The sequence below is a fragment of the Lycium barbarum genome, chromosome 2 (genome assembly GCF_019175385.1).
Source record: "Lycium barbarum isolate Lr01 chromosome 2, ASM1917538v2, whole genome shotgun sequence".
In the NCBI taxonomy this organism is placed as follows: Eukaryota; Viridiplantae; Streptophyta; class Magnoliopsida; order Solanales; family Solanaceae; genus Lycium; species Lycium barbarum.
The window spans coordinates 138,844,396-138,863,463 of NC_083338.1; the positions used below are offsets into that span (position 1 = coordinate 138,844,396).

The 19,068-nt window shown below is 31.8% G+C and overlaps 2 protein-coding genes across 2 annotated transcripts; both read right to left on the bottom strand.

Annotated features, from left to right (window-relative positions):
- Positions 1-8,136: 8,136 nt before the first annotated feature.
- On the bottom strand, positions 8,137-9,599 carry LOC132627560 (probable transcription factor At1g11510). The gene has a single exon (XM_060342961.1). It carries the CDS (start codon positions 9,402-9,404, stop codon positions 8,322-8,324), a length of 1,083 nt encoding a protein of 360 aa, XP_060198944.1. The 5' UTR covers positions 9,405-9,599; the 3' UTR covers positions 8,137-8,321.
- A 4,622-nt stretch (positions 9,600-14,221) lies between these two features.
- On the bottom strand, positions 14,222-15,414 carry LOC132627561 (histone H3.3). The gene is made up of 2 exons (XM_060342962.1): positions 15,259-15,414; positions 14,222-14,827 (listed from the first exon to the last, which is right to left on the bottom strand). The coding sequence occupies exon 2, from the start codon at positions 14,825-14,827 to the stop codon at positions 14,417-14,419; it is 411 nt and encodes a 136-aa protein (XP_060198945.1). The 5' UTR covers positions 15,259-15,414; the 3' UTR covers positions 14,222-14,416.
- Between the last annotated feature and the right edge of the window lie 3,654 nt (positions 15,415-19,068).

A 19,068-nucleotide genomic window follows, 5' to 3' on the forward strand; every position in this document is an offset into this window, starting at 1 on the left:
CTGAAATCTCATTACTTCATTATTTTCAGGTACCTGAACCTTTCATAAGGTTTATGAAGTGTTATGTCGTAGCTCTTCAAGAGTACATTGCCTCCTTATTATGATCATTTGCTCCTCCCTTTTTCAAGGATTATTATATTTGAAACCGATTGGTATACCATGCTCCATGCATGCTGTAGACTCTGTCCTTCAGGGGATTTAGGAGCATTTTGCTGATGAAATATGAAATAGATGGGTCAGCAAATGCTTTCAGCATTTGACTTGAATTATCTGAGGATCATATTGATGATAATTCACAACATATTTCTTAGCTGTTTATTCTCTCCCCCTTATGTTAGTGACATATATCACCATTTTCTTTGGGAAAATCCATCAGTGTGCATCATGGTATATCCATTAATCATATACCACACATCAAACGTTATAAGATGGAAATATTTAGTTCCTGACCCTGAACCAAATATGAGGGGATAATTTATCAAAATTTATTGATCTGAAGCATACAAGTGTTGTTGTATGCAATATATCATATCTCAGACCAACATCTGAAGCTCTGTTCTTATAAGCAATGGTTTAGCTATATTATGGAGGCATCTAATGCCAAACCAGCTTAGATATAAACCAGCATTATCAAGATGAATTTTCTTGATTACATATTCTGAAAATTGTTGTTGTATATTTTGAAAATTGTGCTTCCAACTCAATTATTTGAGTAAGCAACTTCGTAAATGTCATACTGCAGGTTGACAATAAATGCACATGTGACTGTCTTATAGATGCATCTATTCAGGACATCACATTGCAAGTGAACGGGCCCACATTCACCTTTTATATTTTTCAGAATTTAGGGGATTCAGTCCTAACATTAGCTGTTGTAATAAACTTATCATGAGAACAAGCAACATAAAAGAAATTTTGAAGAATCTTCTAGTTTTTCAATATATTTCGAATAATTGATTAGCACATCAGATTTAAATCAGGACGACCAAAATGGTTTGGTCAACTGATAAAATTATCTGTACCCGTAAAGTTCAAGTTTACCATGACGGGTGCTTTTTATTTTAATAAACTTCTAGTTTACTATTGCATGAGATTGTATGTCAATAAACTTCTGGTTTATCATAGCATGTGATCTCATCATGCTTGGGTAACATTTCACATGCGTATTCCTTACCCGTAGTAACTTGATGATATTTAATATTCTGATCATTTGTAGTCTTAATATGATAACCATTATTATTGTTAGTAAACTTCAAGTCTAACACAGTTTGTTTTCCGAACGTAACAATTACGATCTAGGATAAATTGTGCTATCACATATAACCTCTTCGAGAGACTTCAATTTATCTACCATAATAAGATATTATCTGAACACTGCTGGTGTTGTGATACTTGTAGATAAACAATTAGCTCTTCTGGTGCCCTTGATTATTAGTTTGTACTACCAAATATTTTTTAGATACTTCTAGTATCACAAAAGAAAATTTGGTTAGACACTACTGGTGTCATGAAAGAAAACAGTAATCAAATGGAAATTTTACTACTATTAAGAAGCATGGGTTTGGTCGTCCCTCTTCGTCGTCTGTTGATGGGCCCCATTAAAAAATAATTTGGGCCCTATATTAAACAGGCCCTAAAAAAAAATTGTGGATCCCATATATATTAAACAACTAATATTTTAAAAAAATTGTGGACCCCATATTAAATACCAACCAGTATTATAAAAAAAAAAAGTGAATCCCATATTTAAAAAACAAACAATGTTAAAAAAAAAGTGAGTCTCATATTAAACACCATGCGTATTCGTAGCAAACATTAATATAATAAAGTTTTAGATACGGAGCACAAATTACAATGTTATATCAATCGTGTTTTGAACATAGTACATATAAAAAAAAAAAAAAAAAATTGGGCCTCATATTAAACAGGCCCATAAAAAAATTGTAAAAAAAAATTATGGGCCTCATATATATTAAACAACAACTAATATTAAAAAAATTGTGGGCGCCCCATATTAAACACCATCCAGTATTAAAAAAAAGGTGGAACCCACCACATCCAAACTCACGGGAAAAAAAAAAGTGAACCCCATATTAACAAAATCAAATAATATTAAAAAAAAAAAAGTGAATTGTGGGCCCCATATTAAATTGTGGGCCCCATATTAAATACCGTGCGTATTCGTAGCAAACACTAATATAATAAAGTTTTAAATACGGAGCACAAACTACAATGTTATATTAATCGTGTTTTGAACATAATATTTCATATTGACAAAATCAAACAATATATATATAAAAAAAAAAAATGAATCCCATATTAAAATAATAAACAATGTCAAAAAAAAAGTGCAGACTTTGTATTTTTAGCAAACACTAATATAATAAAGTTTTAGATACGGAGCACAAATTACAATGTTATATCAATCGTGTTTTGAACATAGTATATATAAAAAAAAAAAAAAAAAAAAAATTGGGCCCCATATTAAACAGGCCCATTAAAAAAATTGTAAAAAAAAAATGTGAGCCCCATATTAAACACCATCCAGTATTAAAAAAAAAAAGTGGAACCCACCACATCCAAACTCACGGGAAAAAAAAAGTGAACCCCATATTAATAAAATCAAGCAATATTAAAAAAAAATAAAAAATTGTGGGCCCCATATTAAACACCGTGCGTATTCGTAGCAAACACTAATATAATAAAGTTTTAAATACAGAGCACAAATTAAAATGTTATATTAATCGTGTTTTGAACATAGTATCCCACATTGACAAAATCAAGCAATATATATATTAAAAAAATGAATCCCATATTGTGGGCCCCATATTAAACATCATCCAGTATTAAAAAAAAAAGTGGAACCCACCACATCCAAACTCACGGGAAAAAAAAAAAGTGGATCCCATATTAACAAAATCAAGCAATATTGAAAAAAAAAAGTGAATCCCAAAAAACAAACAATGTTAAAAAAAAATGTGGGCCCCATATTAAACACCATGCGTATTCGTAGCAAACACTAATATAATAAAGTTTTAAATACGGAGCACAAACTACAATGTTATGTTAATCGTGTTTTGACATAGTATCCCATATTGACAAAATCAAGTTATTATGTTCACTAAATATACTTAAAATATTTATATATTAAAATAAGATAGAATTTAATGCAAAAGACAACATGACAAGTAAAATGAGCTAAACCGAGAATATTTACCAACAATTAAAAAATAGTATTTGTTCGTTTAGATAGAAAATCAATTTACAAGTCTTCTCTTTTAAAAAATATTGATAAATTTGCCGATTTTGTATTCGTAGCAAACATTAATATAATAAAATTTTAGATACGGAGCACAAACTACAATGCTATATTAATTATGTTTTAAACATAACATATATATAATCACTATTCAAAGACAACTACATACACATAGATGCACTATAATCTAAAGTGTTGGCCCGTGCGCAGCACGAGCATAGGCCGTCTAGTAAAGACAATATTCAACTACAAATTATGAAAATAAACGTTAAATAATAAACTTCAGTATTTCAAATATATCCTTCAAGGAGATTAGCCATTAACATTTGAATATTTTGTATCAAAACGGCAATCACATGGTAATCACATTCTTCGGGAAGAGATACATTAATGTTTATTTCCTTCAAGGAAATCAATAACAACCAACCATAATGTATTAATGTGGTTATAGAAGAAGCATTCCACTCTGCCTCCTTTTGCCTTAGAATGATCCTTTAATATGATTCGATGTACGACAGGTACGTGTTGCAATGTCTTAATTTCATACCACAAAAAATAACATGTATAGTCCTTGTATTTTATCTCTCGAGGAGATAGATTGTGGTATTTGTTCATTTACTTCGGGGAACGAAACCTGATTATCCAAATGGGCTTGAAATACGACATTCAGCAATAGTTCATTATTTTGCTCAAGCACAAGAAGACATTGCTTCTAATATTGTCTCAGATATACTGTTGATTCTTTCTACTTCAGGAGTAAAGTTTCAGAGTTTTACAACTTCGGGAGTAAAGTTTAAAGTTTTACGACTTCGGGAGTAAAGTTTAAAGTTTTATGACTTCGGGAGTAAAGTTTAAAGGTATACTAATTCGGGAGTAGTTTAAAGTTTTACTACTTCGGGAGTAAATTTCAACGAGTTACTGCTTCAGGAGTGAATTTAAAAATATTTACTAATTTAGGAGTAAATTTCAGAATTCTACTACTTCTGGAGTAGATTTTAAAATTGTACTACTTCAGGAGTAGAATTCAAAGCCTTACTACTTCAGGAGTAAAATTCATAGTCTTACTACTTCTGGAGTAGAATTCAGAGTCTTACTATTTCGTGAGTAGAGCTCAAAGTTCTACTACTTCGGGAGTAGAGTTTAAAGTTTGCTACTCGAGGAGCAATTTTATGAGTTTAGTACTTCAAGAGAAAAGCATATAATATTCAGAATATTTCTTCTCAATTATTCTATCTCTTCTGGAGATGAATCATGATATTTTCACAATCAAATGCACATTCATATTTATAGATTTTACTGCATACTATCACATTCACTTCAGATAATGGATCTATATTTGTAACATTTATAAAAAATTCTCATTATTTAGGAATGGAACAAAATCATCTCTACGTGTTCTGTGCATATCAAATTATGATAGCTTAATACCTCTGATGTTGCTACTTCAGGAGCAAATCAAGGTATTCATATAACGTAGAATATTTTTCTCTAACATATCTTCAATTGTAATCACAATATGCTTATGATAATATTATCACTTCTGGTGATTATAGGCGTAAATGAATTTAACCTCAACAAGGCATGGGAAATATTATCACTTCTGGTGATTATATATTCTTGTAAACTCTGCTGAAGATTAAGTGAACCTATTATTATCCACTTTATAATTTTTCGAATGAATCGCAGTGATATGGGGAACACATGACAGATCTAATACGCTTCATGATATGTGATAAAATAATATTTAAGGACATAAGTTTCATAGCGTAAAAGACATCTGAAAATTAATTAGAAACATATAGAGATGGCCGCATAATGTTGGTGCTAACCATTGTTTACCCCGAAATTGGGAAACCAATTGAATTTGTACGCGGGTATAGGATATGTGCTTGGATCTTGATGTATATTTGATAGCGGAAAATAAGCGTGTGAGTATTTGGTAATAAAACGACTAGTAACGGTGATTTGCTTAATTTGCTACGGACATGAACGTTTAGAAGCCATGTTGAATACTTAATGGAAGAAACACAACGTAAATGGAAACAAACGGCCTTGGCTGGATCAGATATTAAGAGAGAGATTGCATATATATTTTTCTATTGCAAGTGTTCTTGGAAAATAAAGAAGCCAACCCTTCCAAAGGAGGGGGATATGCCCTATTTATAGTGTGACTTTCATGGGTTTCATCCAATATGAATTAATAAAATAATAATAATAAGGACAGCTCTGCACGGATTTGGTGGGATTAGACTGACGACGCCGTCTGACACACGCATGGTGGGTAGTTGACCATGACAGGACGCTACTGGCACGTGGCTCGTGTGTAACGGCCACACGGACCAACGGCTACTCGGACCAACAGCCGTACGGACCAACGGCTATACGCACCAACAGCTGTACGGACCAACAGCTGTACGGACCAACGGCTATACGGACCAACGGCCACGAATGCTCGGGTCACCGGGCTTGGTCGTTCCAATGACGAAGAAGGCAGATCAGTCGGTCCCCTCGCTCCACCGGTTTGCCTCGCATCCGGTTTTTACCGTATACAACCATATCTTTATGTCAAGATGCAATACTTCTTTCCTTATAAAAGGTTTTCACCTCAAAAAGCTTGAAATAGTCATTTACAGTAGTTTGAAAATCAGATAAGCACTTAACAAAAGAGAATCAAGCTATGCATGGATTAATTGATTCATCCCACTCATACATGAATTTCATATATTAAAATCCAGTTTTGCAATTCATAATTTAGACTAGATTATTTTCAGGCCACGTAAATCTTAGAATATAATATCACGTAAACTTCACATATTTATCTGTAACTATACACGAGATAGAGATATAAATATGATATCACAGTTAGGGTGGCTTTAAAGCAAACGTACCATCGATCTTTTCATAATATTTATCATAGATGACAGAGTCTCGTGCTGATAACGTGTTATAAAATAATATTAAAAGTACACGACACAAGAGATATAGCCAAAGAAGTTGGGAGAGAGAGATATTTTTATTCCTTTCTTCAATTCTATAAATGGACCTCCTCCTATTTATAGGAGGAAAATGGTGGCCAAAAACATGATAATAGCTTGAAGGCCATGTAATTACTTGGTGGCCAAGTAATTTCCCTGGTGACCAAGTATTCATGATTTTCAAATATATTAAATAGATATCCATCACTAATATTTACAACAATTTGCACGTTTCTCATATATTTTACGTTTTGTCCGTTTATAATTCATTTATTAGCAAACCACAAAAGACCTAATAGAACTATTGCGCCGAACATAGTAAAAGCATCATGAACGTTTCTTGAGAGACATGCACCAAAGGGCTTGTATTATTTCATCAAACTACGAAGCATAGAAAAAGCAACATTTTTCTTGACCTTTGAGTAGAAGAGTCCTAGGATAATGATAACAATTTACCTAACACCGAATGTTTACACCAAGCCATATAAACTTATTATAGTTAATTGAATCCTTCAGAAGTGAACTGATTGCCCCTGAGCTTCGGCCTCTAAGGGCAGCAACGTGGTTCATGCAATACATTGGTCCGCCAAGTCTTCCAACATTTGGGTATGGCCAGAACCAGAAAATTCTTAGTGGGTAGCCAAAATGAGTAAAAAACTACCGAAAGCCAGAAACAGAACTCCAAAATCAAAATTAGGAGACAGAATGGACTGGATAGTATCACCGGTGAGAAAGATGTCTACATGGAGATGAAATTGGGGACACGAAAGAGAGAGAGAATAGATAACTTCATTAAGAGCGCAAACAGAAGAAGTCAAAGAACAAAAGGAACTCAAGATACCAGGCGTTATGAAGGCACTTTCCACTTCTGAATTTAAAAACTAATTAGAATCACAAGAGGGGTCAGCAATTGAAGGGATAAAGTGCAGGTAGAAGAAGTTTTCTCATAAAGATTGTTGGCATTCATTCTTTTCAAATTCACACACACACACAGACGAATACAAGGTCAATCTCATTTACAAATGGAGTCGAACTCAGCTACAGTCGGAAGAACTCATAGTAGCAGCACCGGTAATGACAAACCAATCTTATGAAGCAAGATATTGAAATGAGAAATACCACCAAAATGATGATACAACATCAAATTTCCAGTACCTGACATTCATCAGGAACTACTTATATATATCATCATCTCGGAAACAACCAAAATGAAAGAACTTCCAGGTTGCAGTTGCAACAGATAAAGAACTCTTTCCATCAAGAACTTGAGAGTGACAAAGTAGGAGCAATCCTATCCCCCATGTAGCCAACTGTACATAGGACTTATTGCTCAGTGGTAGAATCCTTAAAATTGCTAAAAACAAGCCAGTGAAATAAAGTAGCATTTATCATAAAAAATTGTTTACATTACAATTGCATTTTAGACAACCTCCTAACCCCAACCCTCCTTTCCGCCACTTATTATTACTGTTTAAGTGATTTCACGAAAGTATATTTGGAGAGACTTCCTTTCTCAAGTAAAAGACACTATCTTCTAAGAGAGACTAGCGATCTAGAAGCAGATTAAGTTTTTAAAGAAAATATTATTTGAAGAAATTGATGTGAGGAGGATAGAACTACATCCAACTAAAGTATTACCCGAGAGGCTTGTTATTAACAATGTTCTATTTTGGCATCCTTAGTCGTACAAGGAAAGCAATATGTTCATGTCTATATTGCATCATAGAAAGATGCATACCAGAAGTCAAGCTTAAATAGAACTTTTGTACACAAGCTGATCCAAGAAGGAAGTTAACTCAAAGCTAATTCAATCTCCTAACATCCAAACATAAATGGCAGCGCAAAAGTAGAAGCCCTTGAGTAACACAATCTATGATCAGCTAACCAATGAAACAGCAAAAATCGACAACACAAAATCCTATAATTTTCACATCCAGAAATTTCCTTAAAGCAAACATTCAAAAGCTAAATAAGCAGCAAATCACACAAAACAAGCTTCAATCTAGAAAATATGCTACTTATAACAGAAGTACAAAACCATAAAACAATCCCATAAAGGAATTTTACTCTAAATTAGTTTACTCTTTCTAGATATGAATCCCCGAAGCTCTCATAGCTTCGCGCACCAGTTCCTTCTGCTCATAAATCAACTTCGTTCTCCTCGAGGACAAATCAAACTCAATTACATTCAAAGCTGTAAACTTTTTCTTCATCTCATTCCTCTTCTCAACACTAAGCACCCCACAATTCTCAACAAGCCACATCTCCATCTCAGCAACATTTTTCGTAACCGAAATCAAACTCAAATTATGTTTAACCTCCACATTCTTTTCCACCTCCTCACTCTTTTTCTCTTCCTTCACTTCAACAAGAACCCCATTATCTTTACTTGCAGTTACATTATTCTCCACTTTATCATTTTTCTCTTTACCCCAAATCTTTTTCGACAATTCATAACCTTTTTGCTCATGGGGTTTCGAAAAAATCCTCTCTTTACCTTTCTTTTCTTTCCCAGCATTATTTTCATATTTCTTTTTCAACCTCCTAATCTTATCTTGCAACTGAGCCTTAGTCACATCAACATGTAAATTCTTTTTAATAAATTCATGAAACGCGCTTAAATCAGCAACTGGATCAGCTTTTTTCTTCGACCTGTAATCAATCATACCCTTCAAAATAGCAATTTCATCGTCTTCACTCCATAATCTCTGAAACAACTGCCTTTTTACATCCTCATTGGGTGCTTGTGTTTGTGTTTTCTTCACTGGATTATCAATCTCTTTTTCTTGTTGTTTCTTCTTAGATCTCTTAGATTCTTTTTCCTTTGCTTCAACATCATCATCAGCAGCAGGCCTTTTAGTACCCTTCTTCATTGGAGAAGCATTTGGTTTGGATCTGACAGCTTTTTTTGTTTCATCAATGGGTTTTACAACCGGGTTTGGTTTCTGGGTTAACGGATCCGGGTCGGATTCGGAGTCGGATTCTTCTTCTGTAGAAGAAGAGGAATCCTGTTGAGATTGTGGTTGTGGTTTCTTTGGTGCGGCAACTGGTGGTTTTTTCGGTTCGGGTTCGGATTCGGATTCGGATTCTGAACCGGAATCTGCGTTACCGGGTGAAGACACTTCCATCTCCTCAGAGCTTGATTCTTCTTCGGTATGATTTTTAGCCATTTTTGTTACTGTTGTGAAGGGTTTATGCGTTAGGGTAAAAGAATAGAGCTGCCTCCCTTTCTTTATTTTTCTTTTAAAGGGATGTTACGAAACCAAATATAACTATGATGGGAAAAGAAAATCAATAAATGAGAGTGCTATTGGGAAGTAACAACTTGTATTTTCAAGATTTGGTCAAATTAAATTGAAATTCAAGAATACTACTCCCTCCATCAAAACTTTTATGGAATAGTTTATCGTTATATATAGTAATAAAGTTGAAATTTTAAGAGATTTTTTTTTTTTTGTTAAGTTCCAAAGTAGCGGATGTTGTCAAAGGGAGTGGCGATGTCATACGCAAAAAGGAAGAGACTCATAGAATGACAGAAACAAATAGAATTTTTGCACATTTTCGTTAATCCATTAACATGATCTATACATTTCGATTGGAAAAGAATCAAGAAAAAAAAAAAATCGGAATTGATCAATTAAAGATTGTTTCCCTCATATTTAATCTATCCGAATAAGCCCTCTCAAGCGGATAAAGAGAGCTGCTTTAGTGCACACTCCTACGAGAAAGTTACTTTTTCTGACTCATGGAAGCCCTTCCTGATTTAGATCACAGTATACCAACGACTTTGTCCTTAAATTCATCTGTGAAAGAGATCAAGGAAGAGTAAGATAGATTTAGTGTCGGCAAGCAGATCTTTCAGAATCACAGCTTCTCGCTCAGCTAATAGCAAACAATGATGCAAATTAACTCCTTATATAAAATGTAGATCGACATTATCGGTGGATATGAACCTCTTAAATGGGGAATCAATGACCTCGAGATCTTAACATAAATGGTTTACAGCCTGTTTGGAGGGATGCATAGGAATTAAATTTGAATATAATTAAATATAATTACACGATTTGACTTGTTTGCTTTGCTAGAAAATTACATGATTGGTATGAAATTTAGTGTAATTGGGAGAGGTAATTATCCTTTCGAATTCTCAAAAGGGGATGAGAAATGGGTGCAATTACATGGTGTAAACCGTGTTACATTTTAATTTCTTTTCTCTTCTTATTTTAATTTCTTCTTCTTTTTTTTACTTTTTAAAATATATTTTTCATCGTTTTCTTTCTTCTCATTTTCAAACCGTCACTTCTTGTGATTTCATCTAATAGCTCTTATTTTTTTCTTCATTTTGCTCGATTGCGTTATTATTCTAGTTTTTTAAACTACACCTCCTAATCTTTAAGAAATGAGTCATTAACAAATTTGACATATAATGAGCGATGTCCTTAAAGTAGAATTTCGTTATTGAAAATATGGACTTATGTTTTCATTTTCTTTTGAATTATATTTACTTAAGTTATGTTTTAACTTATTTTATGTTATGTTGGAATTTGACAAGAGTCTTATCTTTTAAAAAATGAATATTGAATTTATGTTATATTTTTTATTCTAATTTATTTGCTTTAGTAGTATGACTTGTTATTTTACATTGCATGTTGTTCATTTTTCAATTAGAATTTATAAACTATTTTTTTGTCAAATATTTGAATAATGTTATGACATTATATTTATAAAGATTAATCGTTTTTTTCAAATATGCAGTCCATGTTAGTCTTACAAAATGTATGCTTTTAATTTTATAATTAATTAAATTAAATATTACAAATTTGAGAAATATATCGATTAACTTTTACAATATTATTTACAAATATATGATTATTAATTAATATATTTTCAAGAAATAATATGTAACTTAAATACCTAATGAATATCATTTATAGAGGCACATATTTGTCAAGTATTAGCTTTCATTTTTTTATAATTAATTTTTATTTTTGTAATTTAATCAAATTGTGTAATTACACTATAATTATAAAATGACAAACAAACAGATTTTTGTAATTACTACCTTACACCAATTTCAATTACTTGGTGCCTCTCCAAACAGACCCTTTGTCGTACAATTGAAAGGTCATTTAGTTTACTTTTTAAACTTTTTAATTAACTAACAATTAACAAACACGAAAACGGAAATATCGAAAGTCCCATGCTTGTACTATCTCCTGTACTTTTTAGTTATATCTTGCTATTAAATTAGCTCGTCCAAGATATTTGTGATTACAAAAAAATAAGATATATTAATATTTTTTAACTTTTATTCTTACTTTAATAAATGTGGATAGAGATTAATGTGGTAAAATGATGAGTATTAATAAACTAAAATAAAAAATAAATAAGAATATATGACAACTAAAAAAGAACGGAGGGAGTACATGTTAAGAATACTATTGAAATTCTTTTAAAATTGTTATAGTGCATTGATGGTAAAAGTGAAAAAAAAATGGTAGTTGTGTTTATTGTTCAGATTGAATTGGCTTATGCCTATGTAAAAAAAATCAAAATACGTATGTGGGTCTTGCTAAATATATCAGGCTATCAGCTAAATCAAATTAGACATAAACAAGTTTCATTTGTTTTGTGTGTTTAGCAATTCACAAATTATTGCAGTTTTATAGGGTTTTCCATTGCTCTTAGTTTTTCTCGATTATTCATACAATTTTCTTTTAGGGCAATTCACACGATTGCACCAATTTTGGGGTGATCTTTAATTTTTGCCCCTCAAATCGTTGGTCTTTAAGTTTTGTCCTTCGCCACTTTAAGTAATAAAAAAATGGTCAAAAGTACTCCGAAATTCTGGGTTCGAATCCCAGCATAGTTAAAAAAAAATAAAAAAAATGAAAAAACTGCACGGCAAGATTTCATAGCAAACTATGCCTATTCGGACAAAAGTTATGCCATAAGGCATAATTTTGTAGAAATTAAGTTATCCTGCAGAACTATGCCACACAGAAACTATGCCTTGTCCGGCATAATTTTGTAGATATTAAATTATACTACAAAACTATACCGGAAAAGGAACCAGTGGCGGAGCCACATGCATCCTTGATAGTCCTAGGGGTGGGCATGGTATGATATATACCGAATATCATACTGAAATCGAAATTTTTAATACCGCGATTTCGATATTATAGTATTTGGTATGCATTTTAATATTATTTGGTATTCGGTACGGTATTCGGTATTTATAAAAAGAATACTGATATACCGTATACCATACCGAAGTTTATACTACATATACAATCTATATATATTATATTTAATACTATTAAATATATAGACTAGTTTTTGTACAAAAATATACATTTCATTCAAGTTAGATTTTGGATGTCACTAAACGAACTTTTTGATGTAAAATTGTACAGGACAAAGGATTATGCTTAATTTTGGTTAATGTCGTTTAGACCTTGTAACTTCGACTACTCTATCGTGATTCAAGTGTCATTTTTGTGTAATTGAATAACAAGGAAAATTGTTTGTACTTTCTTTTGAATATGTCTACATGTGTGAGGTGTTAGTTTAATATAATTGAGATGTTAGTTTAATATAATTGAAACATTCCTTGAAAAGTCGAAGTCATAATCCTTTATTATGTCAGTATATATGTAAGTTGAAGTCAAACAAACTATGGTTATCAAATTACCGTACCGAAAAATACCAAAATCGAACTTAGATATACTGAACCATACCGAATTATTTTGGTATAGTATTTTTAAAAACCGAAATTACCGAACCGAAGTTTCAAATACTGTATCATGCCCACCCCTACTTGACACCCTTTCGTCACAAAATTACATTGTATAAATACGTAAAAAAAACTTTTTTATGTATATATATACTATGTGTTGAACCCCTTTAATTTTGCCGTATATTTACGTTTTTATATTTGACACCCCTTAGTCAAAATTCTAGTTCCGCCACCGAACTAAGTTGAAACTATGCCTTAAGGCCTACCAAACTATACCTAAGGCATAACTTTTGCCCAAATGGACATAGTTTGTTATAAGATCTTACTTGCGATTTTTTATTTTTATTTTTTGCCTTTGGTGGATTCGAACCGAATCTCTGATTTTATAGACCAACAAACAAGAATATTTCAATCCACAAATTTTGATTAATGAGAAATAGTGCAAAAATTAAACACCACCAATTTGAAGGACAAAAATTAAAGGCTAGTCCATATGAAGGTCAATCCAAGCAATTTTTTGTTAATTAAGTTACTTCTTGCATTTGTTATGTCTCCACCTCCATATTTACTGAATTTATCAATTGTGTGACTAATGTCATTGGTATCGAAGTCGATAATGGGGACAAAACACCCCTGCAGCACTTGTGATATTCTTTATGTTCTCCAGCTAAGCAATAACGTTTGAAGCATGCGAACTTCTTCAAATTTAAACCGTCCGTTTAAAAGAGCTTTAAAATTGTATCTCTCGAAAGAGTTTTTGTTTTTTTTTTTTCTATAATAGACACGTTCGAATATTTAAGTTCAGAAAAAAAAAAATCATGTTAAGATGGTTTGGTTCGAAGAGTCTCTAAAAAAGTTAGGAGGGTTTCAGGGGGCATTGGATAGAGACTAGAAGCTGCATTCAGAAAAAACTTGGAACTTAACCTCTAAGTTTAAACTTCAAATAAACCTAACGTTCACCTTTAACCTCTAATTTTGTACTAAATTCATCTCCTCTTTAATTCAACTTGCATATGTCCTTCAACAGCACCAGAATGAACAATTGGCGTTCTAACAAACCCTAGAGAATCAACACGGCGGCTGAATTGAAAGATTCAAACGAAGACCACGTCAAATTTACTTCACAAAACATAATTCCACAATGCTTGGCTGAGGGGTTTATTTCAGCTGATGAACATCTCATTAAAAACAACGTAAAGCAAATTGTTGTAGCTAAAGGCAATGATTAACAAATGCTTAAGATGAACATTTTCAATTCAAAGAAGATATACCAATAAAATCGAACAATACATTGAATTTTGAGCGAAGAAATACCAATAAGCTCGAACCATATATAATGCACAACCATTCATATCTATAAACCTATCAATACCATTTCTCCTAAAAATTTAAAAAAAAAAAACACAAATTTTAGCAAACTAATCAACAACAAATAAAAACACCCTAAGCTCTTTCTCCCCTAATCCTCCTAGCCAACTGAATATCCTTGGGCATAATCGTAACCCTCTTAGCATGAATAGCACACAAATTCGTATCCTCAAACAAACCAACAAGATACGCTTCAGCTGCTTCTTGAAGAGCCAACACAGCGTGACTCTGGAAACGCAAATCAGTCTTGAAATCCTGTGCGATTTCACGAACAAGCCTTTGGAATGGCAATTTCCTGATCAGCAACTCAGTACTCTTCTGATACTTGCGGATTTCACGAAGTGCAACAGTTCCAGGCCTGTATCTGTGTGGCTTCTTAACTCCTCCTGTTGTTGGGGCAGATTTACGGGCAGCCTTTGTTGCAAGTTGCTTCCTTGGTGCCTTTCCTCCAGTTGATTTACGGGCAGTTTGCTTCGTACGAGCCATCTGAATAATAAACAATAATCCAAGTCAGTCCCAAAATTTTCATGGATTTAAGCAAAGAAAAATTGAATCTAGAAAATAAGGACCCGTTTGGCCATGAGAACTTTTCAATTTTTTTCCAGAATATTATTTCACTATTTGAAAATTTCAAGTTCTGTCAAGTCAACCTCAGAGATTCATGGATCTAAGCCTTGGAAATTGAATTAAAAAATACCACATACATAATAATCGAATTTTCAGATGCTTGAAGAAAGAAACCGAAAAAAAATCAATGACGTAGAGCTAGCCTTAAGATTTTCCCAAATCAAAACCCTAGAGAACAACAAATTCAAACTTGAAAACAACCTTTTACCATTAAAACGAAGAAATTACAATTGAAATTCAAAAAACAGAACGGAATTGAACAGCAAAGAAAAAGAATAAAGAAATCGAACCTTAAACTTGCTTGGAATTGAAGGCTGTGAAAAGTTTTGAAAATATGTAAACAACTTTTTTTGTTTTTTGTGAAGACGTGGATAGAGATGAATGGGGTTAGATGCTATTTATAGAAAACGTGTGAAAGCCTGGGTTGGCTAGGATTTCTTTTACCCGTGTGTGTTTTTCAAAGTACGGTATCGACGGTTGGTAGTAGCTTTTGTTGTGTTTTCTTGGTAGGAGATGAACGGTTGAGATTAGGATGTACTTTTCTGACTCGATCCTTGAGGAGTCGTACTCGCTCTCTGATTGGTTCTTATTGTTTCTCGAGGATTGAAGCTTTATTAAGTCGGTAAATCACCTCATTGCGGCTTACGTGACAAAAACAGAGAAAAGGACCAAAATCATCCATAATGTTTGGGTTTGGATCAAAATCATACATATTCTTTCACATGGTGCACTAATAGTACATTATGTTTGCATAAGTGGTGCACTTTTAGTCACAATCCCAAATAAATTTAACGGAAAAGAACAAAAATGCCCCTGAACTTTTAGAAAAGGTATAAAAATACCCTTTATTCATCTATTTTGCTAAAACTACCCCTCAATTCAACTTTTTGAGAATTTATTCCCCTTGCCTAACGGACAACACTAATTTTTTTTTTTTTAAAAAAAATTAAATTGCACATGACATTTTATTACTGAAAAATTGATTTATTCTTTTAAAAAGAAATCTGAAAAATCGTTATTTGTAGAATAAGGAAAAATAATTTTTCAACATCCATTTCTTTAAAAAAACAAATGTAGTAAGCCTTTTATATATATATATATATAAAAAAAAAACATAATTGGATTTTCATTAAAACATGTGGAATTTTTTTAAGTTTGGAAAAAAAAATTAACGGGTGGAAACCCCATTTTTTTTTTTAGAAAATTCAATTTTTAAATCTGAAAAACTGATTGTTTTTTTAAGTAAAATGTGCAAAACTAATACTCCATAATTTTCTTCTAGATTTAAAAAAAGATAGTTTTCTGGTTTTTTTTTAAACACAGTTTTTCCATAAAAAATTTAATTTTTTCAGATTTTTATAAAAATCCAATTTTTCACATTTTGAAAATAAAAAAAATTAGTGTTGTCCTTTAGTCAAGGTTTTACTCGTTAAAAAAAAGTTTTCCAAATTTAAAAAAAATCCAAGGTTTCAGATTTCTTTTTAAAAGAATAAATCAATTTTTCAGTAATAAAATGTCATGTGCAATTTAATTTTTTTTTTTAAAAAAAAATTAGTGTTGTCCGTTAGTCAAGGGGAATAAATGAGCCAAAAAGTTGAATTGAGGGGTAGTTTTAGCAAAATAGATGAATGAAGGGTATTTTTATACCTTTTCTAAAAGTTCAGGGGCATTTTTGTTCTTTTCCGTTAAATTTATTTGGGATTGTGACTAAAAGTGCACCACTTATGCAAACATAATGTACTATTAGTGCACCATGTGAAAGAATATGTATGATTTTGATCCAAACCCAAACATTATGGATGATTTTGGTCCTTTTCTCACAAAAACACATCCGGATTGCGGGCTATTTTAAATGGTATATTTTTTATTTTTTTGGGGTCTAAAATGGTTTCATTGATTAGATGAAATTTTTGTGTATAAAATTTGGTATTATTTTATTATGTTAAATTTGTCGTATGAATATTCAATTAATTGTTTTACTCTTGCTATATAAATACTATTGATTTATGAAAACGCTAAGTCATGACTCAATTAGATTGAATGAATTTTATTTTATTTCATAAACTAAGGGGAAAATAAAAAAATATTGATAAAATTTTGAAAAATCAACTAATTGGTTTGATTTTTAGTTTGATTAAAATCAAAACAAACCAGACTCGTGTCAATAGACTAAACGAATGATCAAAATACAAATTTTCATTTAGATACCTCATATATGCGTTTGTAAGTTAGGAGTCGTTTGGATATGATTTCATCTCATGAAATGAAATCATGTGATGAAATTATGTTTGGACGTGCAATTTGAATTTCTTAAGTTGCAGTTTTTTTTATAAACATAAAAACTCCACAAGTTGTGAAAACCATCAAAATTTTTCCAATTCTTATACAATTTTACCAAATGAGTAAATCATAGTTCATAATAAAATTAATACGCTACTAGAATGTCATTTTAAAAAATACAACATTAATTGATCAAACTTTAGTTCGATAAAAAGGAAAAAATTTAACATGAATAGTAATGTAACTACTATTTAATATAATCCTTCTACATGGTAAACATAATTGGTAAATATATTTTACCAACTCGCAGCTTAATATTTAATACAAATGGTTGGTAAATATGATTGATAAATATATCTACCAACTTATGAGTCTTTTTTTATAAAAATATAAACATATGGGTCAAATTCTACATTTATATTTTTTGAAATCATGCCTTTTTGGATGATTTGCATGTCCAAACGCTGATTTCATCTCATGAAATGAAATCGCATGTCCAAATGCCTACTTATTATATTGCGAGTATGATCAACATATAGAGTAAGTCATGACTTAAATCTTTTACAAAGTAGTTTATATTGGAATTAACATGAGAAATTCAATATTATCGAATATCACACATTCAATGTGTAATTGATAAATATAAAAGAGAATCATGATGAATGAATATAATTTCTCATGACTTATTTAATTTTCACTTTTAGTTTTTTACATTATGCATGGTTCAATCATTACTTGGTGGTGTTAATCTCCACAAATAGAACTTCAACCTTCTTAGGAGTCGTTTGGTAGCTGGGTGGGATTATGCAGGTATTAGTTATATAGGGTTTAGTTATGCAGGTATAGTTATATAGGGTTTAGTTATGCAGGTATGGGTGTCCAAATGAGACAGAAAAATCGATCTGAATCGATAAACCGAGTCAAACCGACTTAATAAATCGAAAACCAGTTCGGTTTGATTTGATTTGGTTTTAAATTTTTAAAAAACGATAACATTTGCTTTGGTATGGTGTTACACACAAGAAAAATCGAATCAAACCGAGTCAAACCGATAAATATATACATATATAAAAATATTATATATATATTAAGTTGTTGGATGTGTTGTGATGATTAAGAAAGAGGGAAAATACTGCCCGTTTCGCTTTAGAATCGATTTATCGTTTGATATACGTGATATACTAGTATCATATAAGCTTGAAAATGTCTTCCTTTGTTATAGGATTGGAGTACTATTTCGACAGATTCGTTGTGTGATTGTGTTGACGACTTGAGGTATGTTAAGGCTAACTTTCCTTCTTTTGGCATGATCTTTATGAACGAAACATAAACATCACGCTACTCCACAATGATTCCATTCTTAGGAGCTAGAGATGTTCTATGTTGATTCATGTTCTAGTAATATTGCTCTTAACAAGTCCTTCTCCAGATTTGGTGTGTTTCATAGAGTCAATAGTTGATGAAAATGCTATCTCATAACGATGTTGGATGTCACGCCCCAAAATCCACCCTACACATGATCGGCATCCGACGTCATGAACAATATCATAAGAAACTTATAAATCAATAGCGTCAAACCCTTTTTCGATATCTTTCATTATTTAATTAAATAAGTGATAAATAACTAAATAAAATTTAAGATCACAATTATGAAACAAGATCAACTGAAGTCTAATATAAGTGAATAGTTATGAACTTGGAAAATGCCTAAAAAAAATGTCATAGGAGACTTCAACATCTACCCATAGTATGACACTTGTCTATAGAGCTTCTAAGAAAAATAAATTAACTCATGACACAGCCTGAAACTACTAAGGAGT

What these genes read in the sequence shown, in the direction of transcription:
- LOC132627561 (XM_060342962.1), bottom strand. Translation starts at nt 14,827, where the DNA reads ATGGCTCGTACGAAGCAAACTGCCCGTAAATCAACTGGAGGAAAGGCA.
- LOC132627560 (XM_060342961.1), bottom strand. Translation starts at nt 9,404, where the DNA reads ATGGCTAAAAATCATACCGAAGAAGAATCAAGCTCTGAGGAGATGGAA.